Source organism: Pseudonaja textilis, chromosome 5 (genome assembly GCF_049901715.1).
Source record: "Pseudonaja textilis isolate UNSWEBS1 chromosome 5, rPseTex1.2, whole genome shotgun sequence".
NCBI lineage: Eukaryota > Metazoa > Chordata > Lepidosauria > Squamata > Elapidae > Pseudonaja > Pseudonaja textilis.
The window spans coordinates 12,095,226-12,121,178 of NC_141994.1; the positions used below are offsets into that span (position 1 = coordinate 12,095,226).

The window sequence follows — 25,953 nt, forward strand, 5'->3', positions numbered from 1 at the left end:
GCACGTGGTCCAATCGTGGCTCGCCACGCTCCGAGCCAATGAGAAGCCCACGTAGGGGATTTTTTTTTTTTTTTTTAAAAAAGGGGGGGGTAGAGCTAGGAACCGAACCGTAGATGTACGCAACGTTCCAGTCTTCAGGATTGTGACGTCATCCTTCAGAATTTCTTTTCTTTTTTTTTCCAAGCGAGGAATTATGAAGAGATTCCCCGTATAAATCAGTTCCGTTGCCAGGAAGTGTCTTCACTCACCCAATATCCTTTAATTTGGATTTATGGCTATTACCAACATCCCAGTTTCTGGAATAATTTAAGGCTGCCTATTTAAGAAGGGAAAAATAAAACGGAAGCCGTCGTAATCCTCGTGTAAATAATGAAATAAATAATAATAATAATAATAATAATGGTAATAATAATGGTAATAATAATAATGGTAATAATAATAATAATAAAAAACAAACGCACACAAGAAAGAGAAGATCTTTCCTGCAGGAGATGGAATGGTGGAGAGGAGCGTTGTTTTCTCTCTCTCTCTTCCCAAGGATCTTCCACCCGGGGAGTTGCCAGGAACCGAGGCTTCGTCCAAAAAGCATTGCAAATTGCCACGACTCCCGTTACGGAGGCCAGCCAAGAGGGAGGAAGGCACAAGGAGCGAAGCGCTGCGTTTTGGGCAACGGGAGAGAAAAGATCGAAGAACCAGACTCCGTCGGGCTCACAAAGACACCCCGCCGCCCTTTTTTTTATTTTTATTTATTTTAATGGGAGAATTGCAAGAAATACTCCCCCCTCCCCCCACCCGTCCCATTCACCGGAGTCGCCTCCTCCCGGGTCAAACCCGGGCAGCGGCAGATGGGAAACACTGCCGCCTCCTCCTCCTCCTATCTGGGAACGCTGCAGGACCTGCCGTTTAAAAGAAACGGGGCGGAGGAAGGCAAAAAGAAAAGAAAAAAAGGCAGCACATCATCTTTGTGGTTACCGTTTTAATTCTTTTCAATGAGACCCCCGAGGGGGAGAGGAAAGGCGCAGCAACAGCCGCCATCACCGCCGCCCACGGGGAGCTTGGGGGGGGGGTGTCAAGGCGAATCACGTGACCAAGCTGGCCCCGCCCCGCCGCCGAGGGGTGTCACGTGACCCCAGGTCGGGAGAAGCCACGTGGGCGCCTTCCGGGTGAGTCCCGGCTCGGGTGGGAAGAGGGCGGCGTGGAAGCGCTCGGCTTTTTCCCGGCGGGTGGGCACCGTGGGGGGGGGTCTCTCGTTATTGTCCCCATTTATTCGTACCTCTTTCCTGTGTTCTCACTCACGTTTGTGCTTAGACCTGTTATCTTGTAAGCGATGGACAAATCAAATCAAATCAATTAAAAAAAATCGGATTGCCAAAAAATAATAAAAATAAAAAAAATAGCCTCCGGCGAAGATGATGTTTCCCAGGGAAATTTAAAAGTGGGGTCTCAGGGGAATGACATGAAGGTATCCGATCGTTCTGTTGTCACGGAAGCCCACGACAGCCTGCCTCTCGGGAGGGTTTCGGAATAAAACAAATGGAGGAGGAGACGGCTGCAGCGTTGTCAACTTTTGGGTCTGTTGGGGGGAAGAAGGCAGGAGATAAAACAACACAATTAAAAAAGGATTTTGTTTTTTTCCTTTCCGCTTTGAATGTAAAATATCGACCTGACAAAGTTTCCTTCAATCGCTGTCTTGTTTAAGACATAATGAAGGGATCTTGCCTGCCTAGAGAGAAGGAAATATGCTGGAATGAGGGATCCGTTTTTCTCCTGGTCCATGGCTTCCTTTATCCTCCCTCCCCCAGTAAAGTGACGGGCTGTTCCACAGGCAGGAGGAGGAGGAAGAGTCTAGTAAGGCTTCTGGGAAGAAAAGAAACAGCTTCTTTCCTACCTTCCTACCTATCTACCTACCTACCGTAGTTTATAAGTAACTCAAGGCAGCAAACACACATACCATATTCCTTATTTCTCTTTTCCCCCACAATAACAATCCTGTGAGATGGGTGTTGGGTTGAACTGAGAAAAGAGTGACCTGCCCAAGATCAAACAGCAAGTTTCCCAACTAAGCAATTTGTGTCTCCCTGCTCCTAAATTTAATGCTTAATCCAGGTTATTACATATATTAGAAAGGATGAGCCAATGGGTCAGTGCTTGTCTAGTAATTACCAAAGCTTCCATATTCTGGACCAGCTGTAGCTTCTGAATTATCTCCAAGGGGAGTGTACATAGAAAATATTTTAAGGTTGTGCTGTGCAGGCTTTATGAAATTGCTGCCATCCCCGTTGTGTTCCACTGACTACAGCAATTTCACAGCATTGATTTCCAACCAGAGATTTTTGTTCCTAACAGCTATCTCAAATAACAACACTATAACACCGGGATGGCGAACCTATGGCACGCGTGCCACAAGGGGCACGCAGAGCCATTTGTGCTGGCAAGCAAGCCGCAGGCAAACTTACCTCACTGCGCGTGCGCGCGCCTCACAGCTGATTTTTTTTTTCCAGTTGGTTTGAGGCCTTTTTCAGCCTCCAAAAGGCTATAATACTGGAAGTGATGAAACGGGGCTATAATCCTTCCTGAAAAGCCTTGCAGAGGCTTTTTCCAAGCCTCTGGGAGGCTGAAAAAGGCCTCAAAACCAACCGGAAAAAAAAATCAGCTTTGAGTGCAGTGCATGTAAAGGGTTGGGGGTGGGGAAATTGCACGCGCATGCACAGAGGGTGTGGGGAGAGGTGCGCGCATTGCATTCTGGGTGCTGGCACATGAGTGCGTGCGCGCTGGTGCGTGCACAGTTTTTGGCACAGGAGCCCAAAAAGGTTATCCGCCACTGCTATAACAATAACAGTGGAAGGGACTTTGGAGACCTTGTAGTCCAAACCCTTACACGAGCATTTCTAGACAAATGGTTGTCCAGTCTCTTCTTAAAAACCTCCAGTGATGGAGCATCCACACCTTCTGAAGACAACCTGTTCAATTTTGTTAATTTGTCTCACTGTCAGGAAATTTCCCTTTCGTTCTAGATTGTTTCTCTCCTTGTTTAGTTTTCAACCATTGCTGCTGCTTCTGCCTTCTGGTACTTTGGAAAATAGGTTGAGCCCCCCTCCCCTTCTTTGAGGCAGCCACTCAAATATTTGAACACTACTATCATGTCACCCCTACTTCAGTGGTGGGATTCCATTTTTTTTTTTTACTACCGGTTGTATGGGCTTGGCTTGGTGGGGGAATAATACTGTAAAATCTCCAGTCAGAGGCAGTATATTTGCCGGTTCTCCAAATTACGCAAAATTTCTGCTACCAGTTCTCCAGAACTGGTCAGAACCTGCTGAATACCACCTCTGAAGGAAGCCACCACGGAGAAGGCCTGTCTTCTGGGTCCTACCAGATATATCTCCTTGGTAGAAGGGACCCACAACATTCCCTGCCTTCTGCTCTGGTGGGACAGGTGGATGTAACCGTGAACAGACAGCTCTTCAGAGAACCTGGTCCCAAGCCATATGTTCGGTGGGCGTGGCTTGGTGGGCGTGGCTTGGTGGGTGTGGCAAGGGAAGGATACTGTAAAATCTCCAGTCAGAGGTGGCATTTGACGGTTCTCTGAACTACTCAAAATTTCCGCTACCGGTTCTCCAGAACTGGTCAGAACCTGCTGAATGCCACCTCTGCCCTACTTCTTGTTTTCACTAGAATAGCCATATCCAATTCCTGTAACCATTCTTCACATGTTTTAGCCTTCATCCCCAATGACCTTTGTTGCCCTTTTCTCTGCACTCTTTTCAGAGCCTCAACATCCTTTTTTTTGTATTGAACAAAACGATGCAATATTCCAAGTGTGGTCTTGCCAAGGCAGTATAAAGCAATACTAACACTTCATGTGATCTTTATCCCTCTGTTAATGCAGCCTAGAATTGCATTGGCTTTTTGGGCAGCTGCAGCACTCTACTGGCTCATATTTGATTGTCCACTAGCACTCCAAGATCTCTCTTGCAATTGACCCAGGTACTACCTATTCTATACCCACTCATTTGATTTTTCTTGCCTAAATGTAAAATCTTGCTTTTCTCACCATTGAATTACATTTTGTTAGATAGCTCAATTCTGTTCAATTCTGTTGAGATCCTTCTGGATATCGAGCCTATCTTCTGTGGTGTCGGCTATTCCTGCCAATCTGATGTTGCCTGCAAATTTGATGAGTTTCCCTTCTATTCCCTCATCTAAAACAATTAAGAAAATCTTGAAGAATATTTGGTCTAAGACACAACCTTGCGGTACCCCGCTGCTTACTGCGCTCCATGTAGAGGTAGTTCCATCAAGTACTACACATTGAGTATAGCTTATCAGCCAGTTACAAATCCATCTGGAGGTAGTATTGTCTATCCCACATTTTTCTAACTTAACTAAGAAGTAGGTTGTGGTCTACTTTATCAAATGCCTTACTGAAATCCAATTACATTATGTCCACAGCATTTTTAGCTGGTCCACTAATTTAGTCACTTTGTCAAAGTGAAATAAGATTTATTTGACATGATCTGTTTTTGACAAAGCCATGTTGGCTTCTGGTTATAACTTTGCTTGCTTATAGGTCTATTACTTGATTATCTTTTCTAGGATCTTCCCAGGTATTGATGTCAGGCTGGTTGGCCTGTAGTTTCTTGGATCCATTCTTTCCCCTTTCTTGAAGGTGGGAACCACATCAGCTCTTTCCCAGTCTTCTGGTAGTTCCCAGGTGCTCCAGGATCTTTGAAAGATAGTTTAGTGGTTCTGAGATCACGTCTGCCAAGTCCTTCAGAACTCTGGAATGTAATCCATCCGGTCCTGAATGATTTGAACAGATGTTACCATTTTTTTGCCTATTTAAATTTGTATTCCTAGTCTATTACAGTTCTGTTTTGGGTAAGTTGTCCTGTTGTGTGTGTTGAAGATAGATGCAAAAAATGAATTCTCCCATTAGTGGACCAATTGTTTCCTTGATTTTTTCCTTTGTTTTTTATATGTTGAAAAAAAAAAAGTTGACATTTGTTGCAAGTCTTAGTTCATTCTGAGCCTTTTTTTTTCCTGACTTCATCTTTGCAGGTTTGGGCCATATGCTGATATTTTCTGCCTTAGTTATGTGTCCCTCTTTCCACTTTTTATATTCACCCTTTAGTCTTTCAGATTATCGGAGAGTTCCTTATGCAACCGTGCTGGTTTCTTCTTGGATTTCTTAGTTTTCTTTTTCAGTGGTATTGTGGTGGACTGAACTTGGATCACAGTTTTCATTGTTCTCAAACTTACTGAGTTTTCCCCCTTTAAGATTTTCATCTATGGAATCCTTCCCAAGATCTATCTAAGTTAGTTAAAATCATATTTTTTAATGTCTAAGACACTGCTTTGATTTTGTTCTATTGTTTGTGTTTGTATTGGATTCTAATATGACATGATTATTCTCCTCCAAAGTTTCTGCTACTTCAACCCCTTCTCCCTAAGTCTCTCTGGTACAAAATACAAATATGAAAAAGTGGATCTATGGCAAACCAGAATGTTCTGAAACTGGGAAATTCAGCGTGCTTCCAAGATTTGACCTCTGACTGCTTCTGCACTTGGTAAACCTTGGAGAAGTGGGAGCTCCAAAACAGTGCCTACTTTATAAACATCAAAGGGGAATACTTTCATCTCAAAACATGTTTTCTGAAAGAATAGGGTGGTATATATGATGTTTGAACGCCTTCTGCCTTTTTCAGTCCCTTTTTTTTTGCAAATGTAATTGATTACTATTAGCAATGGGAAAGTAAAGTAGACTGAAGACCCAGACCAATTTTAGATTGCTATTCTGTCCTTCAGCAGAGCTGTGTAATTGGAAAAAGCAGCCAGGGAGCTACTACAGTTAAACCTAGCTTCATTAATCTTCAGGAAATAAAGCATTTAGTGAAAGGTAAAATGTTTGTGCTTATCCAGGTCTTATCTTAGTTTTGCTATATCTCAATGCCTGCCTTCTATGTTAGATGCTTTTTCTCATTCTGATTTTTTTTTTCTAAACTAATAATGTAGATGGGAATTTTGGATACAGAATGGTTGAGAAGAAACCTTCCCAAGGGCAACCATGGCTGCTACTACTGATAGTTGCTGTTGCCTTCATTCACTTAGTTGTGTGCCCATTTACAAAAGTGGAGGAGAGCTTTAATCTTCAAGCTATACATGACATTTTGTATGAGAAGCTGGAATTAGATAAGGTAAATCTTGTTACTTTCTGATTGTTCTCTTTTATATTTAGTTTGCTACTGAGTTATTTTCAAAGCCAGTAGCATCTTAACATTTGTAATTGTACTAATACTCTATTATGCCCAACATTCTTGTTACCTGTCATATATTTTTGCATGAATATAGAAGAATAGAAACAATAGCTAATCATTTAGTTGGATTAAAAGACATTTCTGCTATCATGGATTATCTGATCGAGGAATTATTCATGATTAAATGTTTAACTCTAGTACACTGTTCACCAACTCTCTCTCTCTCTCTGTGTATGTGTATGTATGTATGTATGTATGTATGTGTATATATATATATATTCATATTCTTAAGTTTTCGTGGGTACTTACATGTATGGCATTCAGCTTTGTTCGGGTATTTTCCCATGTCATTGTAGTTGTGCTTTTAAAGTTGTAGCAACGTTTCGGCAGAATCTCATCTGCCATCATCAGGCTTCTGTACAGTGTTCATCTGTGTTCACAGATGATGGCAGATGAGATTCTGCCGAAACATTGCTACAACTTTAAAAGCACAACTACAATGACGTGGGAAAATACCCGAACAAAGCTGAATGATAGATAGATAGATAGATAGATAGATAGATAGATAGATAGATAGATAGACAGACAGACAGACAGACACTACGTAATCTACAGGCCATGTGTAACCTCCACTTACCCATATATGCAGTCCTCAGAGTTCCCATTATTTTTTTATTTTTATTTTTGGAGGCGTTGTTATCTTACTCAATTTATCTCCCAGTTTGTGAATAACTTATTTTGCTGCAATGCCTCCAATTAAATACAAATTAATAGCACAATTTACAGCCTAACTGATCTGAATTTGTGGACTCAAATAGCGAAGATCTTATCTCCACATCAGGGGAAAAAAAAAATCTCTGTACAATAATTTAGAACTATTGATGTAAGAATCATGCAAAGAACTTTATTTTATGAATTGGTGTCCCAAATAAATACGAGTTAAATTTCTATGATTTTTCCGTAATCGGAAGAAGTAACAAAACAGCAGGACTTTAATTGGAAGAATTAGTGTAGTAATTAAGGAATCATGCTGGAAACTGGGAGGCTGTGAGTTCTAGTTCAACCTTAGAAACAAAGCTAGTTGGATGGCCTTGGGCCAGTCACTCTCTCAGCCCTGGGAAGAAGACACGGGCAAACCACCTTTGAAAAACCTTCCCAAGAAAACTGGAGAACCTCCCCATTTTTTTCCAGTTAAATCCCCAGGAACTATTCTAATAATGACATTCCTGGTCTTTTATATGAATTTTGGAGCAAACGTATTGACTAATTTGGGTTACCTTTGCTCTTAACTAAAGAAGAAGTATAATAAAATTATAGAATTTCTTTTAGCAGCTATTTCTATACATCCGTGTTATGGATTTTTTTTTTTTATTGCAGTATGATCATCATGAATTTCCTGGAGTTGTCCCGAGGACATTTGTTGGTCCAATTTTTATTGCTCTTCTTTCCAGTCCAGCCGTCTATATATTGTCCCTTTTACAAATGTCAAAATTCTATTCCCAGCTGATAGGTATGAGATACAGCCATTTTTCTTTATGCTTTTTTTATTGTATTGTAAACCATTGTAATTTCTAATGCTGTTATATAGCCAAAGCCACTTAGACCGTGAACATTACCCGTTATTATTTCTATTACAGATAATAAAGCTGATTTTTCATTCTTATTCATGTTATTTTGCCATCAGTCCGAGGAACCCTAGGTTTGACAGTGATTTATGCCCTATGGCGGCTACACAAAGAAGTGAGAAAGCAGTTTGGTTTTACGGTATCCCTGATTTTCTGCCTCATAACAGCTACTCAATTCCACCTGATGTTTTACTGTACTCGCACCCTTCCCAACATATTTGCACTGCCTATTGGTAAGTACTGAGAATGCTTTTCAAAACTTTCCTTGATGGGTAAATAATGGTAAAGCAGTGTTCGCCATGACATGTCACAACAAGGGTTGTGATTGGCTCCAGATGTTCCCTTGCCCAATGCTGAAAAGGCCAGCAGACACAAATGCCCTCTATGTCTGAGGTGTATAAATCAAGAATAAGGTAAAGGTAAAGGTTTCCCTCGCACATACGTGCTAGTCATTTCAGACTCTAGGGGGCGGTGCTCATCTCCGTTACAAAGCCGAAGAGCCGGTGCTGTCCGAAGATGTCTCTGTGGTCATGTGACCGGCATGACTAAACGCCGAAGGCGCACGGAACGCTGTACTTCCCACCAAAGGGGTCCCTATTTTTCTACTTGCATTTTTACATGCTTTCGAACTGCTAGGTTGGCAGAAGCTGGGACAAGTAACGGGAGCTCACTCCGTTACGCGGCGCTAAGGATTCAAACTGCCGAACTGCCGGCCTTTCTGATTGACAAGCTTAGCAGCGTCTTAGCCACCGAACCATTGCATCCCCACAGAGAGTGGGATGCTCCCACAATGGGAGTGGCTAAACCCATCAAGCTGTGGGATGGGAAACTACACAGACATTTTTTTGAATTCCCCTCCCACCACAATTATTGAAAATCAGAAACATAAAATACCAGGGGGGAAAGAAAACCTAAAACCTAAAACAGGCTTAATATTATTTGGAAACCATCTCAATTCCCAATCACAAAAGGTAAAATAAATCAGGAAGTTCTGGTGCAACTGAATTGAGATACTTCCTCCAACCTGTAGCACTCTCTCTGTAGAACGTTAGGTGCTTCCCCCACTTCCAGTCATTCTCTTCCAATGGGGCAATTTATAATCCAACAATATGCTTTAAGTGGGACGAACTTTACTGAAAGTTTGGTTTTGATTGTGTAGTAGGCTTGTTAATTGTTTTGCTTATATTTAGATCTTGACAGTGATCAACAAGCTAAGTTATTGATGCCCGATTTGTCTGTTCATTTGTTAATCAGTTTTACTAGCAGTTACATCTTGGATGCAACAAAAGCACCGCCCGTTTATTTGGTTCTCTGCTTTGGCAATCGTTATCTTCAGAGCAGAGCTTTGCATATTCCTGGGTCTTATGCTGCTGATCACTCTATTGAATAAAAAACTCTCCGTTATGAAAATGCTTTTCTATGCTGTCCCTGCAGGGGCTTTTTGCTTAGGTAAGTGTGGTTTTGAATTAGTGGGATTTTCTTCAGAAGGGGCTCTACTAAAAACTACGTTGTAAAATTTTAAATGACATGTCTTCTTAATCTCATTTTAAAAGATTGAAAAATTCTGCACTGGGGTTTAGTGTGCAGTTACCTAGTCCTTTGTGGGACTCTGGTCTTTGTTCATCAATTGTGCAAGTAGATCAACTTAGCCTGCAGACTTAGTTATCTTACCAGAAGGTCTTACGGTAAATGGCAATGTATTTAATACAAAAGAGAATCAGCCAGTCCAGTTGCAAATAGAGGCTCCCTTTCTAATTCCAAGGGGCGCACTGGATATCCCTCAAAGTCCTGTCTGAATGGCAGACCTTGCCTCCATGTTTTTAATCCTATGAAATCAAACCAGTGTATTTAACCTCAGGCAGAAGGAACAATATTATAGCCCCTTTCAAGGCCCAGCCTTGTGATACTGCAGGCTGTGTCATCAAATCAACATTTCAGGTAATAGGCTGATTTCCATCCAGTTCTGGAATGACAGTTATATTTATTTCTTTAAGGCATGCTGAACCAACGTTGTTGCTATTTTAAGTGATTTCTGCATAGCTCCTCACTTTTTCCTGTTTTTTTCCTTTTAGGTCTCACGGTGGCTTTGGATTCTGTGTTTTGGAGGCAGCTCTTGTGGCCTGAAGGGAAAGTACTTTGGTATAACATTGTCTTAAATAAAAGCTCCAACTGGGGAGTATCCTTTTAAACATGGAGGAAACAGAATCCTATAGCACAACTTAAATGAGTTCAGTGTTCACAATGTGAGAAGGAATAACTGGAAATAACTAGATGAGGTTAAAAAAAAAAAGGGTCTTGTCATAAAACCCTTTTATTTTGCACCCTTTCCAAGCCACATCACTTCCTTGACATAGCAAGAATTGTAATTTGTATGGTACCAAATCTTAAATGTTGTCAGCCATTTCTATTTCTTACACCTGATTCCACATTTCTCACCTTATTCTGATATCTGTGGATACCTTTGGTGGTAGAAAATTCTTGTCATGCAAGGTTCCAGCTCCTATAGAGCTCTCCTTTTATATTAAAAGTGGATATATACTTTCCCCCTTCAGAGTGGGAGTGTTGGAATGAAGAGAATAGTGATGGGCTTAGTGGCTCAGCCCAGTTAATACTGGTTTTGTTTTTCAGCCCAGATTTGTCACTTTCAGAGTGACATAGAAATGATCACTTATAAAAAGGACATGATCAAAATTGGTGCTACAAACTTCACTTTGCTCAGAATAGAGACCCATATCAGCCTTAAAGAAAGACTTTTACTGAGTTAAAAGCTGGAGCCTTTAAATCCTCAGAAGTTACATACAAGTGACTGGATTTCAAATGGTTGTTTTCAATGTCCCAAGGTTGGAACAATAGTTCACAAGTTTGAAATCGTTTGAACATTCCAGTGTAGCTGATTCTATAGCTAATTATTGTTTTAATTCTCCAAACTAGGAAAATTTAGAACGCAGGTTTGCTAATACAATAGGAGGCACAAATCTATCTTTGCTGTCATATGCAGTAAGGTGATGGTGGATAGTAGTGAGGATGAGTTAAGTAAAGATACGGTGGCGCTTAAAAGTTTGTGACTTGTTTAATTGTATCCTCTCTATCCACCTTTTAGGAAATTGTGTAGAGGTTAGATCTTGTTTTATGTCATATTTATGTATAATAATGAAAAATCAAAATGGTCCAGAAACTTAAGCATCACTATGTAACTGCTTTTTTTATAGTAAGTATACGTTTTTTTACTTTTTCCTAATTGAAAATTAGAGTTCACAGGTTCCAATAAATCCCTGTTATTTTTCCATGTCTTCTGAGGTTTTTTTTTTTTTTTTTGAGGCTGGCTATCAAATGCAAGTGTGCATTATTCCGTGCATGTACCTTGTGTTATGCCTTTTTTTCTTTTTTCTTTTTACAAATTTCCAAATAGAAATGGCTACATAAGGCAGAACAGTACATAACCGATAGCATAATTTACACTGATAACCTTTTGGATTGCTAAGTCCAAAAGCTATGTTGTCTTGTTCTTCAATCAGCGTTGCAAGAAGATAGCGAAAAGTGTACATTATGAAAAAGGTTTCAATTTAATAGCCGAAGAAGTGTTTTTGTTGTTATATTTATAGATTGTGTTAAAGTGAGTACATCGTCACTGTTTTGTTTTTGTGTTTTTTTGCTGGTCTTAATTCTTTGCTTGTTGATAGGGGCAGAGAGCTCATAAAGCATGCTTAACTGCAGTATTGCTCCATGGTTTTCAGTGGCAATTTTAAAAATTCATTGGACAACCTGCACGCTTTTTGGGTGATCATTTCAGAGATACTTCTTTAGCTAAACAGAAGAACAAAACGAACACGAGTGGGCAAAAAAGCACCTGGAGTCGGGGTTCCAACTTGGCCCAGCTTCTCCATTGAGTTTCCTCATTGGAAGCTGTCAGGAAACATCAGCAATACTTCTCTCCAGCCCTGCAACACCTTTTCTTGCCTCCTTTTCCTCCACCTGTCATTTCCTTCCTCCCTCCCACCCTCCCTCCTTCCCATTCCTGCCAGATTTCTCATTTACTTCGCTTGTAGGGAAAAAGACCAGCAGGAAGTTGCGAGGCCTGCAGACTGGTAAGTGGCGGTTGGTGGATGGGGAAGGGAGCCATGAGTCTATGGGGAACAGGAATGGTGTATCTATCGGGTTGCACAAGAGGTACCATATTGTGATCACTTGGGTGAGCAGTTTGTAAAGGGTGACTGGGAGTGTGTGAGAGGTGTTGTGTGAATCAGGGAGGAGATATTGGGATGTAGCACAGGTAGGGGGAGTGCACATGGGGCGCGGGGGGCATAGTCCAGAAAAGGTATAGGGGGGCTCCTTTCTCCTTCCTTCCTTCCTTTCTCCCTTCCTTTTCCTTGGCGGCAGGTGACTGCTGCTGGTTTGGAGAAGGTGTGAGGTGTTGCGGGACTGCCTGGGAAACTGTCACAGAATGTTGAAAATAAAGATGATGCAGTCACAGCAGAAGCCCAGCAGTGTAGCAGCAGCTAGTAACACTGTCTGGCTATAACTTCCCCAAATTTCATTCCCTTTGAAGTTATGGGTCCCAAATGTTGGATGTTTTCTTAAGTTGGCCCATTTCAGATACCTCCCTTCAAAAATTGTTAACCTGCAGTGCACTGTATCTCAAACAATGGAATTCTGCTAAATCAGTGGTTCTCTTCACACGATGTATTGTGTTGTTTTGTTGGTTACATAAAAGTCTAGACTTAGATCATGAGTTCTTCAGTGACAGATTAGGGGCATCTGAGGTGAGGTAAATGGGAACAGGGGATGTTTGTGTGTGGGTGCATTAGCACACATGCTTTGTACTTTTTTCATACGTATTAAAACGGAGGTGGTTTTGTATCTCACTGAATATATGTTATGTATGATAAAGTAGCTTATTCATACAGCAAAGAAATATAAACATAAAAAAACATTTAAAAATAGTATTTTCTAGAAAGTTTCAAGTGGCTATATGATGTTCTAGCCAATGTTAGAAATGTAGAAGACACACATTGGGAAAAGTATTAATTCAAATAGTCTTTTTTAATTAAAAATTCCTTAACTGTCTTTTTAAAGACCTCGCCTTTCTTGTGGTATTTTTACTCCGCCTTGCCTCGCGCTCTGGGTTGCAGTATTGTATTTCTACCACTAGGAGCAGTAGATCGAAGATGTTGGGTATTAATTCTACCCTCACTTGGTTTCATTTTCTTGTATTCCTTTCTCCCACACAAAGAGCTGCGATTTATAATATACACATTTCCAGTTTTGAATATAGTGGCTGCCAAAGGCTGTTCACGAATGTAAGTGTACTTGTACATATTGTATTTAATTTCTGTATCAAGATCTTGGCTTCATTTTTCACCGCCTGCTAGTTTACCAATCACATCGTTGTCCAAATAACCTTGATAGGAATACTGGGAGTGGCACTTTTAATCATCTTGGCCCTAGATTGGGAAAGGCTGACTCGGAATAAAAGATTCTTATTTTGTCATTCCCTCAGGGCACACAATCACTTAATATTGGCCTTAAGACCTGATGAGAGTGAACAAGATGTAAAATGGAGGAAGAGTGACACTTCCCATGACCTTTTGAATTAGAAAATATGCAAGCTGTTTAGTCCTATGAATTTTAAATCACAGAAAACTAACATCTGTCTCTACAAAGGATGAAAAAAAAAATCCCCTTAAAAACAAACCTTATTTTATTAGGGCATATTGTATGTAGTAAATTCTGCCCCTCCTCCACCCCCATTGCTCTTTAAAGTCCAATAAAACAGCAATCCCAAACCTTTCTGGCTCCATGAACCAATGGCAGAGGAAGGGGCGGAGGGAGGGGATGGTTTCCCGTGTGCAACCTGGTCTTGTGCATGCGCTTTGTGCGCTCGCCTACCGCTTGCATTGCCCAGTACTCAACGAGGTTAGCCGCCCAGGGGTTGGGAATCCCTGCGCTAAAGGTTTGAACTTCTTCCAAAATTGCAAAGTATTACTTTCATTTCTATCTAATCAGGGTTTAGTATCAACCTGAATAAATGGACCAGATCAATGTATTGTATTTTAGATCAGGTTGACTTTGACCTGTGTTTTAGAGATAGGGTTAATTGCAGTTTAGGGTTTGAGCATCATGCTGAACCACACTTAACTGAAGGCAGAAATGTAAATTTCAAAGAAAAACTGTTTGTGTGTATAGAACGTAATCCCAGGGCTCTCACCTCTGATAGTAAACAAGTATAATACAATACAAAAATGACATCTACAATTCATATAACCTAACATTCACTGTGATCTTGCAACAGCTGTGTATTGGAGTTGGATATACTGTGCGCCCACTAAACACAACTATTTTTCTTTTCTACACAGTCTGAACAATTACAAGAAATCATGGTTATACAAATTAGGTACTCTGTTTGTTATAGCACACCTTTTTGCTAATGCTACTTACTCAGGAGCATCACTCTATGTGTCCCACTTCAATTACCCTGGAGGAGTTGCTATGCAAAAACTACACCAGCTGGTACCTCCAACAGCAGGTGAGTAAAACTGGGTTGATTAAAAAAAAAAAAGTCATCTGGCGGCTTGATACCTTTTGCGGCCCTTTCTGCAGATCGGATGGAACTAAACACATGGGCCATTCTTTCGTTGCTGCACTCTGTGAGGTTTCAAGAGATAAACTGGCAGGTTTAAAGCTTGCTCTTTTAAGCCTTTTCCCATTTGGGGTGTGTGACCTGTGATAGGATGATAAGATGTGAGGAGCACAACACAGGCCACAAAGCCAAATAAATTGAAACGGGGGGATGGGGGCTGGGAGAGAGGGGTATCCTATCCAACTTCTGTGTGTGTGTGTGTGTGAGAAAGAGAGAGAGAGAGAGAGGGAGGGAGGGAGACATCCTATCCAATCACAGAGTTATAGCAGGGCTGGCGGCAGCATGTACTCTCTCTCCCTCCCTCCCTCTTCCCTCCCTCTCTCTCTTCACACACACACACACATGCGTTGAATCTTTCTTTCCTCCTGCCCTCCCCCTTCTGCCCTACCCACTGAAGACCCCTGGATTCCCTCCCCAACCCTGCCTGGCCCATGCAGGCACCACCCACGTGACTGATGTAGAGTTGGCCACGCCCACTCAGTCCCATGACCTGCCATGGCCATGCCCAGCCAGCCGGTGATTAGGAAGAACCGGTTGTTAAATTACTTGAATCCCACCATTGGTTGAAAGGCCCTATGAGTTACACATTTGCATACATTTTCAACCTCTTGCGGAATCAGAGGAACTGTGCCGTGAAGGCAATTAGGAATAGGATGTTAATGGCATAAAATGGTGTTCCTTAACCTTGGCAACTGGAAGGTGTGTGGATTCAAGGGCCAGAGTTCCCTGAGCCAGCATGGTCCTTAAAGCTGTAGCACTTTACGTATGTTAAGTGGCATAAAGAGGGTATATGATGTTGGTACATATTATCAAATTCGCTTCTTTAACAAGGGTTACAATGCTGGGAATGGAATGCTGTGATATCAAGAAGAGAATTGCACTGTAATGTGGATTATATGGCAATTCTTATCTGAATGTAAGATTTTCTGCTATAGTGGGGCCTCACAAGCAGACAAGCAGCTACCCCTATCCTTCTATTGTTTCTCTGCAAGTGGTCTTTGGAGGCATCCTGCTCTCCCCAACCCAGAGATGATAGTAAGTATTATCCCTTAGTACAGTGGCCCCCAACCTTTTTTGTACCACGGACCGGTACCGGCATCACAAAATGATCCACAGACCGGTTCCGGCATCAGCATGCACAACCAAGGCAAGGCGAGCCGAGCGACCGGCCAGCCAGCCGTCCCCCGCTTCTCCCCGCCACCTTCAACTCCTCCTTTGTACCTTTGTCAATGGGCTTTTCGGGCTCTTTCTTAATCTCCTTCTGAGTAACGCAAGACTCCACCGCCATCGGGACGGCTCTTCGTTCGAAGCCGCCCCTCCTTCGACGAAACTAAGGCGCGAGGATTCCTTCAGCCCCCAAACGCCACTTTCCAACCGATGACCGACAAGCTCACCCGGAAGCACTTTCTCAAGTGCCGTCGAAACAAGATGGCGGCACCCACTTTTTTGCGGCCCGGTACAAAATGACCCATGGACCGGTACCAGTCCAGGGCCTGGTGATTGGGGACCACTGCCTTAGTGGTCTAGTTACCATTCAAAGTTACTACACTGAAAGAAGTGACTTATGACCGTTTTTCACACTAACAACCTTTGCAGCATTCCCGTGATCATGTGATCAAAATTCAGATACTTGGCAATTAGTTCATATTTATGACCGTTACTGTGTCCCAAGATCATGTGATCATCTTTTGCGATCTTCTGATAAGCAAAGTCAATGGAGAAGCCAGATTCACTTAACGATCGGGTTGCAAACTAGTGATTCACTTAACAATAGACGCAAGAAGGGTTGTAAAATGGGGCAAAACTTAAAAAAACCATCTTACTTAACAACAGAAATTTTGGGCTCCATTATGGTCCTAAGTCGAGGACAACCTGTATTTACTACAGAATACTACATTCTAGTGTTCTGACAATTGGCAATCAAGGGATGGGGAAGTTTTGTCATTCTTAGCAGAGCCTTTACAAAGCTATACGCAAGGGGTATGCAAGTATTCAGTAACAAGCATACGGTGAGCTCAGCAAAGAATCTTCTCAGACAATACATTGAGGGGTATTTTGAATGGTCAGTATGGCTGTTTTAGGGCCTCTTTCCAGACATCCATGAACAAAAGATTACTTCCACTGAAAGTGCTGTTTTCATTTTGTTGAGGCCCAAAGGCACCTCTGTGAGTAAGTAAGCCAACAGATGTTGGTGCTTTGCTTTTTATTTTCTCACGTGACCTGCACTTTTAATTAATTTAGAAAGGGGCAAAATTCTAGGTTGAGCACCTTATTCATTCGGTTTAAGTTATATATTCCACACACCTAGCATCTCCAGTACAATAGCCACCCAACATTTTTTATTTCAGTTTTGGGAATATAGGATTTTTTTTTTCAAAGAATAAAATAAATACAAATCCACAAGCTTGCCCATTAGTAGAGATAGGAATCTCTCCTTGCTTTCACATGTATTGGTTTTGGGGTTTTGTTTTTTGTTTGCAGATGTTTCTGTCCACATTGATGGGGCTGCGGCACAGACTGGCGTGTCTCGATTTTTAGAAGTCAATTTGGATTGGAAGTAAGTCTACTGTGTATGTAAGAAATTTTTTTTTTTTTTTTTTGCAATTTGTTATATATCAGAGATGCACAACCATGGGAACTTTAAGAATTGTGGACTTCAACTCCCAGAATTTCCCAGCCAGTCATGGGGGAATTCTGGGCATTGAAGTCCACAAGTCTTAAAAGTTGCCAAGGTTGGACACCCCTGTTATATGTGAGGTTATCATCGTAATGATCTCTTGCTCTTATATTTATTTTTGCCTATTCAGGGCTAATATTCTTCAAACTCTTAGCCAGAAAGTTGCATTGGAATTCATCAGGAAGACATAAGTAAAGATCAGGTTGTCTATTCCTTGTCTCCTAGTAGTCCTTCTCTTTGCACTGAAGATGAGGTGCCAAGCATAAAATAAGAACCAACATGCAGATAATCTAAAATTGAGACCCTATTATATAGATTAGAGTAAAACAACCTGTGACCTTCTAAACATTGCTGAACTACAGCTCCCAGCAGTCCTGGTGATCATAACCAATAGTGGAAGAAGGTGGGCATCAAAAGTAGACTTACCCAACCTCGAAAGATGTTTTTCAGCAGCATCTTTGAAAGGTCACAGATCATCCCCCTCTGATTTCCCAGCAAAGTTGGTTAAGAGATCTTTTTAAATCCCATTAGCTTCTTTAAGGCAGGAGTGTGTAGTGAGTGGCCTCCAAACTTTTGTTCATTTCTATAGCCCTCTTTACTCTGACCATTTTGAGGTGGGAAACTGCAACCATTGTACTGCAAACCTAGGGTAATACAGGAGGAAAACTCCACTTCTTTTTTTCCATCACTATCCAGCTCTTCCATTCCAAAATATTAAATATGGCCACCAGGCATCAAAATTCTGCCTAGCCTGATTCCTGGTCTGGTAGCCTCTTATCCTAGAGTGTTCATTAGACCAGGGGTATTTATATTTAAACATATCCCCTTTAATTTGAGGGGTGTGTCAGAAATTACTTTTATGTGTCTGGGTTATTTAGTTTTCAATAAGTTGCTGCTGCTTTTGTTCAACATATGTACCTAAGTACTGGCATACTAACAATTAAAAACAAGTTTTTTATGGTTTCTTTATATTTTGTTTATAAAATCTAAGTAATTTTGGAGTTGTAAGCAGATATTTAAAATGGTTTATTAGATTTTTGTGAACAACAAAGGAATATATTTTTCAGTTAATATAAATCTGGGATACTTCTGTGTGCATAGGTTAAAAAACATGGAGAAGTTAACCCTGGTTGTTGCCAAATTACATTAATGGAAATCTGGGTAAGGATGTTGCACATTTCAAAATCAAGGTGTACTACTCATTCAATCATCAAATATATGCAAATCCACTTACTTGTTTTATTGCTTCTCTTTCTGTTTAGGCAAGCATTTGGGATAGCTAAAAAGGTTTAAAAATATTAAAACAAATACTAAACTAATTAAAAGATAAAAATCCTGGATAAAGAGATTTGCCTTTATTGCCTTTCTATAAACTGAAATCGTGGTGATTAAATGCAACTCCAGAGGGATCTTGAAAGGAGTTCAGGAGAATGCCTTTTTGTCCAGGCCAGTTAGATATTTTCAGAAGGTCCTGCCATATAGATCCTAATGACTGGTCATGGTTTTCAATGTTAATACCAACAATATTTGACTTTATAAGTAATAGGCCATGTTTTGGCATGGGTACTACATGACCTCCATAATTTGCACAGGTTTGCAGCCTTCTGGCAGCATTTTCCATTAGTTACAACCAAGTTGTCCATGCTAATCTATGCAAGGGGTATTTCATAGAACTTAGAATGCCAAAATCTGACTCATTTGGGAAGGCTCAGAGCTGGGCCTTGAGCCTCACTTGGGGAAATTGTCTCAATAGAGGTATCACCTGTAGTTCCAGTTGGCAGCAAGGAGCAGGTTGGGCACTTCGGACTCCTTACTTGATCTATAGCAGGGGTGTCCAACCTTGGCAACTTTAAGACTTGTGGACTTCAACTCCCAGAATTCAAGCTGGCTGAGGAATTCTGGGAGTTGAAGTCCACAAGTCTTAAAGTTGCCAAGGTTGGACACCCCTGATCTATAGGGTAAGTGTAACCTCATCCCCCACCCCCACAAGGTTGAATCTTAGCCATTCAGTTTACATTTAACCAACCACACCTGTGCTTTGCCTGGATTTAATTTCCATTTGTATAATTTCAGTATGTTAATGAACTTAGGTAACAGAAGTGGATGATAAGAAGCATTAGAAACAATATCATTCACATATCCCTGGTACCCTACACCAAAGCTCCAAATGACCGTTCCTAATTATTTTATGTAGATATTGAACAGCATGACAGGTAATACCCTATGAGACTAGTCTCTTTCTGAACAGGATTCAGCATAAAGGACCAGAACCACTAGAAAGACACTGCCGAATAATCCCATTATTGAGGGAATCTGGGAGAACCACCAGGGCAGTATGTTTTAGTTTTATTGTGGATCAAACACTAAGGTGTTCATAACAGCCTCAATTCAATTTCTTAGCTGAAAGTTGGATTGAAATGCATACATTTTTGTAGGTCAAGAGAGTGTTTTTTTATTGTTTGTTTGTTAAGAGAGGATTTTTATTTTTTGTTCTTTTGGTGCCTTTGAGTCAGTGTTGACTCCTGGAAACAGCAATTCTTGCTGCTTCTTGGCAAGATGTTTGGGGGAAATGGTGCCATGCAGTGGTGGGATTCAAATTATTTTAGTGCCAGTTCTGTGGGTGTAGCTTAGTGGGCATGGCAGGGGAAGGATACTGTAAAATCTCCAGTCAGAGGTGGTATTTTCCGGTACTCTGAACTACTCAAAATGTCCGCTACCGGTTCTCCAGAACTGGTCAGAACCTGCTGAATACCACCTCTGGTGCCACGTCCTTCTTCCTAGGGCTGAGAGAGACTGTTCCCAGGATTTGTGCCCTAAGGTGGGTCTAGAAGTCACTGTCTTCTGGTTTCTAGCTTGGTGCTTTAACCTCTATACCAAATTGGCTCTCTTTAAGAGACACCTCTCCCTTAAAGCAAAACTTAGTACTTCCCATTCATAAGATATTGTTGATCACTTTCCTTAATCTCTATTCTGGTTTGTTTAATCAGCTAAAAGAGAGCAAAACACAAATAAGCAATTGTTAGTCCTCGTCCATGCACATTCTTCTTGAAGTCTGTAACCAAAAAGAACACAAAATAAGACAACAAGTAATTGCTAAGGTTACATCCTTACAGCCTGATTCAGTGACTGCTATCCAGACAGCTCTGTACTCCCAGTAACGAGTGAGATAAATTGTCTAAAGTGAGCTACCAATTGTTTTTGGCCATCCATCCACAGTGCGTGAATATCATGGTGAAGGAAATACCTCGCAAAATTAAGAAAATCAGTTGTAGCCCATTTTGTATAGATACAACCACAAGCAGAGAAGTAAGTAAGTAGGCTGCCTCAGAGGATCTCAAATGGCCTTTGAGGTAGGCTACACTCCATGCTTGATCAGAGATAATTTGAGGGAGAGCCATTCTTTTATGGATGTTCATTTAAGTCTTGATGATCAAAATAAATTCATTGGGACCACCTGATCTTTAATTCCCTTGCACAGCAAAGCCTTAAGAAAATTACATTTTGTTGCCTTGCTTTGAAGATGGACTGTAGTAGGCTTGACATAAAAGTTGATTCTGGTCAAGCTTGATGTTCTTAGCATTATAAGCTTTGATTTGGGATGAAAGGATTTATTCAGGTCAGGAATGTTAGACTAATATTTAAGAGGATCTGTATTCTAATAACAGCTTAGTCAAAGGGAAGGACTGCCTGAAGCATTGGCCAGTTATTTGTTTCCCCCAGCAGCTAGCCCAAAGTTCTTGTTTCAATTAAAAGGTAAAGCTGACATATCAACCTGGTTACTAATATGAAATTCTGGAGGAGGAGGAGGAGATTTTTGTAGATGATGGAAAAGAGGCTCTTTGGACTAAACTCTTAAGGCCACATTTGCACAACATGTTAAACCACTCCGGCTAGTTAATGTGAATGCATATACTACGTTCTCACCTTAATAATTACATCAGGTTAATCAGAATGCACCACTTCTCTGTTGTTAATTATAATAGAAAAACAGGGGATCGTCATCATGTCTGATTAATAGTACCTAGAATGTTAAAGCATGGCCGTTCGTTGGTTTGTAAATTCTTTTGCACCACGCCTTTATCTACTCTAATTTATGTGAATATATAGTTCCTTTAGGAAGTATGACTTTTGAAGATGGAATGTCAATCACTTCTGGTTGACTGGAAACCCTGGTTTATTAGTTGAGTGCAGATTTTAGTTAAGTGTTAATGAGGAATGATGCTTATCCATGTTTACCTAATCACAGGGAGTCATCCACCAAACCTGAGCTGTGAATAGAACAGGGGAAATGAGATACTGCATGTGTTCGCTAGTTTAATGTAGGGTACAAATTGTATGCCATTTATATGCATGCTCCAGGGACTTGGAGATGCCATGTTATTTTCATTGCATATGTTCTTCAGCGAGACTGGAAGTTGGCAGACAAGAATTTGGCAATCTGGTAGCTCTTGAGCTCATAAATATTAAAAGAAAAAGATGGATGGGAGCAGAACAAATACCAAGCAAGATTGAATGCATTAATTGGTATGATTAACTGGAGCCAGCCAGTCAGGCTCTCTTATTAGATCCTTCAGTCTCTGTGTCCTCTTTCCACAAAAAAATTTCTCTTCATCCTTTTCACTGTTAAAGGATGCTGAGATAGTCAGTGCATGAAGACAGAAAGGTTGACTGGAATAATTTTCCTCCCACTCATATTATCTTTGCCAGTGAAGCAGAAACACATGTACAGACACTGAAGGCCTGTTAACAGGAACGTCCTTAGAGTGAAAAAGGCTAAGCCATGGGAGCTTCAAGAGGTTGCAAAGGATATGTTTTTAAGGATTTTGAAGTAGTAGAACATGAGGTTCATTCTAGAAACTTATAGAATTGACTAAAGAATCAGTTGGCTTGCAAAATTGTTCTGGAAACAAAGGGTAGTGATGGCTAATAGTTATTTAAATGTTTAGATCCCACTCAAAACCCAAGTGCATGGGTTTATTCCATATTTCCTTTTGGCCAAATTCATCAGCTCTGAGCTGTTAGTGCCAAACTCCAGTGATGTGCTTTCTAAGTTGTGTACAATTCACAAATTGCTCACTTTTACTTCATGTGTTCATAGAGAACTAAGTCCATTGGATTATATCATTTACTTATAAAGTAAGATATACATTATATTATAGATTATATTACATAAAGTGTAATATATAAATATATAAAATATATTTAGATTATATGCTACATTATCTAAAGTAAGATATAAATTACATTCAAAAACCAATGAAATTCTACGTTGCATTAACACAGGGATAGAATCAAGATCACATGAAGTATTAGTATCATTTTATAAAACCTTAGTAAGACCATATTTAAGAATACTGCATACCGTTTTGGTCACCATATTATAAAAAAAGGTGTTGAGAAAGAGTGCAGAAAAAGGTAACCAAGATGGTTAGGGGGCTGGAGGCTAAAACGTATCAAGTATGGTTACAGGTATTGGATATGTCTAATCTAGTGAAAAGGAGTAGGGGTGACATGATAGCAGTGTTCCAATATTTGAGGAGCTGCCATGAGGAAGAGGGCATCAAACTATTTTCCAAAGTACCAGAAAGCAAGACAAGAAAAAATGGATGGAAACTAATCTAGAAATAAGGAGAATTTTTCTAACAGTAAGAACAATTACCAGTAACCAGTGGAATGGCTTACCTTTAGAAGTTGTGGGTGCTCTGTCACTGGAGGCTTTTAAGAAGAGACAGGATAGCCACTTGTCTGGAATGGTATAGTCTCCTGCTTGAGCAAGGGGTTGGACTAGAAGACCTCCAAGGTCCCTTCCAACTTGTATTCTGTTATTGGAGCTTTTGCTCATGTAAGAGCATTTGTCTAAATTAGGGAGTTTCATTGCACTGAGAAGTTGAATTTTCAATCATTTTCCTTAGCTTACTGTTGCTGAGAGCCACATTTATCAGTCAATATTTGCCGGCAATCTGAAGGTTGCAAAGGGCAAAGAGTGGTACACATAGAAATGAGAGGAAGTTTTATTTTTATTGTGTGGGGAAGCAGCTGGAGAAATTTTGCTGGTTGTTTTGTTTGTCTGAAAATCATACTAGTACCATCAGTTTTCAGCAATTACATTTAGAATAGGCCCTAGGAAGTGGTCGGAGGCAGCTTGTAGCCCTAAGACTGTAAGTAACCATTCCTGATCTAAATAATTTGCTGGACAAAAACTTCCAAAATCCTATTCAGTAGGCTGTGTTGCTTATAGTTGTTGGGAATTTGTTTCAAATAACAAAGAACTTAGGAGGTAACGTAAGAGAAACTTTTATTCAATTAGATTTCCTCTGGCCATCATCTGATTGCCATAGCTGTCCCATTCTACAGGCCTATTTTACTTTTTCTATACCATTCCATTACCTATAGCAGGGGGAGGGAAACTTGGCTCTTTTATCACTTATGGACTTCAACTCCCAGAATTCCCGAGTGAGCCATAAAAGGTTCTCCATCCCTGGCCTACTGGTTTTTCAGTTGTGGGGGAAATCAATTTTTGACTTGAATGGGACTGTTTAATATACAAATGTAACACATAAAAGAGATGGGGAACTTTTTATGGCTCACTCAGGAATTCTGGGAGTTGAAGTCCATAAGTGATAAAGAGAGCCAAGTTTCCCTACCCCTGGCCTATATAGTATTATCACTTCTTTTGTGGGTAATAAATGATTCTGAACTGCCAAATTCTTAAACCACCTATTTCTGTGCCCATTGTGTTCTGCATGTGTTTGCCATTTGTTCCAAAAGTGAGGGAATTATAAGTACAGCTTTAATACTATCCTGCCTTCCCTTCCTGTTTTCTGCCATGGTTGACGTGATCCTATATTAAAAAGTTCAGGTTCTTTAACAAAGTAATATCTCTACCATCCAGTTACCAAATGTTCTTTTAAGAATCCTCCCTGCTCTATGTAATTATTTCCTGCTTCATGGTTGTTTCCTATATTGTTTTCCTAATGATTCTTCCTCTTGCTTGGCCACAGCCTAAGTCTCTTGAATGGAGTATGATTCCAGTCTTTACTTAACTTACACTGTTCGTTCTCTTACAGATATGACAAAAGGGAAGACATCAAACCGGGAGACCCACTTATGTTCTCATATACACATGTACTTATGGAGATGAATTCAGCTCAATTGTCACATTACAAGACAACTCACAAAGTCCTTGCGCATATTCCTGGTACCAGTGGAATTGGATTGAATTTTACTGCACTGCCCCCTATTATTTTAAATTTGAAATACAAACTAGTATTGTTGGAAAAGCTCCCTGTTTCTCTTGGAAAATAAATTTTAACAAGTTTGAAATAGTTTTTAGTAGAGTTGTGTTGCACTAATTCAAAACCTTGACATGTCAGTGAAAGATCAATGCTATTCGATCTTATTCATTTCACTTATGTGAAAAACTTTCATAATAGTATACACTGCATGTAATGCCAGCTATAGTTCAATACAAAGTACATACATTCAGGACATGTTTTCATATAATTAGAGAAGAAATATACTAAGTAGTTGTTTTTATGCAACACTACATGTGTGTAGTTTAATGTTTTTACATTGTTTTCTACCATGTGGGAAAATAGCATAATGTGCTATTTTGGGCCACAGTATAAAATTTTTATGTTGTCAATAAGGGAAAAAAAATCTCACACACCTAAAGCTGAATGTCATTAGGATCAACAAAATCTGGAAATTAATGGATGCGATTTCTGTTTTTATCTATTGAGCAGTTTTGCTCATAGACAGTATTTTCATAGAAGACAAACCCACCTTGTCATGCTGGTAACATTTCTTGACCGGGGTTCCTTTGTCAATTATCAGCCATGGAATAAACAGTTATGGGAAAGTCAAGCTGGCCTTGAAATGTTAAGAGACAGCCAAGCATAAATCAAGAAAAATAATACTGGATGTCAAAATATTCCACTTGTTTTAATTCCTTACAGGTTTTTAAGTGATAACTTCCAAATAAATATAGAGCTAAATCATTTAAATCAGCTATACTGACTGTTCTGTGGCCAGATAAAGCAGTGGGTTGGAAAGTATAATTGTGGGATGATCCACAACTTGTAATTAAAGATATGCAAGAAAATATCTCACATAACTTTTAAAATCATTCATTTTTAATCAGTGTACCTTGGCATAGAGTGCAAATTGACATAGATGCAAGAAATATCATCCTGTAAAACTGGTTTAACTACGCTGATGTGTTCTCTTATATGCTATTCTACAAGTTTCATCCATTTTGTTGTTCTTTTACATCAAAGAAAATGTCTTCCCGGATGTACAACTTACCTAGTCACAGAAGTTATTATTCAGAAGGGAAGCATTAATTTCTCATAAAAGCCTATGTTCAAAATCTGCAAAAGTAGTTGGGTATCATTATCTTGTTTTGTGCAATAGGCCCTGCTAATAGTCAGCTACTGGAACTTCTTTAAAACACTACTTGGTTCCTTCTGGAAGAATGTTCTACCCTTTCTGCAATTGCAACTTGGCAATTATTTAATGTGAATTGACGTGTTCCTGATGTCTTATATGTATAATCTATTATGGTATGAATATAATCTTGTGGAACCTTAAAAACACATGTTCATTATGAAGGCTACACACACACAAAAAAAACCCCCATCCCTGAAAGCTTATAATAAATGGACTGCCATTCTGTAAGGTAACATAAGATTTGGGCGGGGGGGTGGGGTGAAAAAGGAAGAGAAAACCAGCATATTTCTATAATTATGGTCATAG

At 40.2% G+C, this 25,953-nt stretch overlaps 1 protein-coding gene across 3 annotated transcripts; it reads left to right on the forward strand.

The window, feature by feature from the left end:
• The first annotated feature begins 1,125 nt into the window (after nt 1-1,125).
• ALG12 (ALG12 alpha-1,6-mannosyltransferase) lies at nt 1,126-24,521 on the forward strand. Of its 3 annotated transcripts, XM_087934139.1 has the most exons (11): nt 1,126-1,163; nt 3,890-3,987; nt 6,016-6,197; nt 7,635-7,767; nt 7,942-8,115; nt 9,137-9,331; nt 9,955-10,058; nt 12,956-13,179; nt 14,236-14,405; nt 17,001-17,076; nt 24,264-24,521. In XM_087934139.1, exons 3-11 carry the CDS (start codon nt 6,036-6,038, stop codon nt 24,499-24,501), a joined length of 1,476 nt encoding a protein of 491 aa, XP_087790265.1. In that variant the 5' UTR covers nt 1,126-1,163; nt 3,890-3,987; nt 6,016-6,035; the 3' UTR covers nt 24,502-24,521. The 3 variants fall into 3 exon arrangements, with proteins under 3 accessions (XP_087790265.1, XP_026569859.1, XP_087790266.1); XM_026714074.2 differs by lacking the exon at nt 3,890-3,987; XM_087934140.1 differs by lacking the exon at nt 3,890-3,987 and having other exon boundaries at nt 6,035-6,197.
• Nucleotides 24,522-25,953: the final 1,432 nt, after the last annotated feature.

Bases quoted from the DNA above. Each gene is read 5' to 3' on its own strand.
- ALG12 (XM_087934139.1), top strand. From the start codon at position 6,036: ATGGTTGAGAAGAAACCTTCCCAAGGGCAACCATGGCTGCTACTACTG. The intron at 6,198-7,634 runs GTAAATCTTGTT...TTTTTATTGCAG, and splicing joins AGAAGCTGGAATTAGATAAG to TATGATCATCATGAATTTCC. The intron at 17,077-24,263 runs GTAAGTCTACTG...GTTCTCTTACAG, and splicing joins GAAGTCAATTTGGATTGGAA to ATATGACAAAAGGGAAGACA.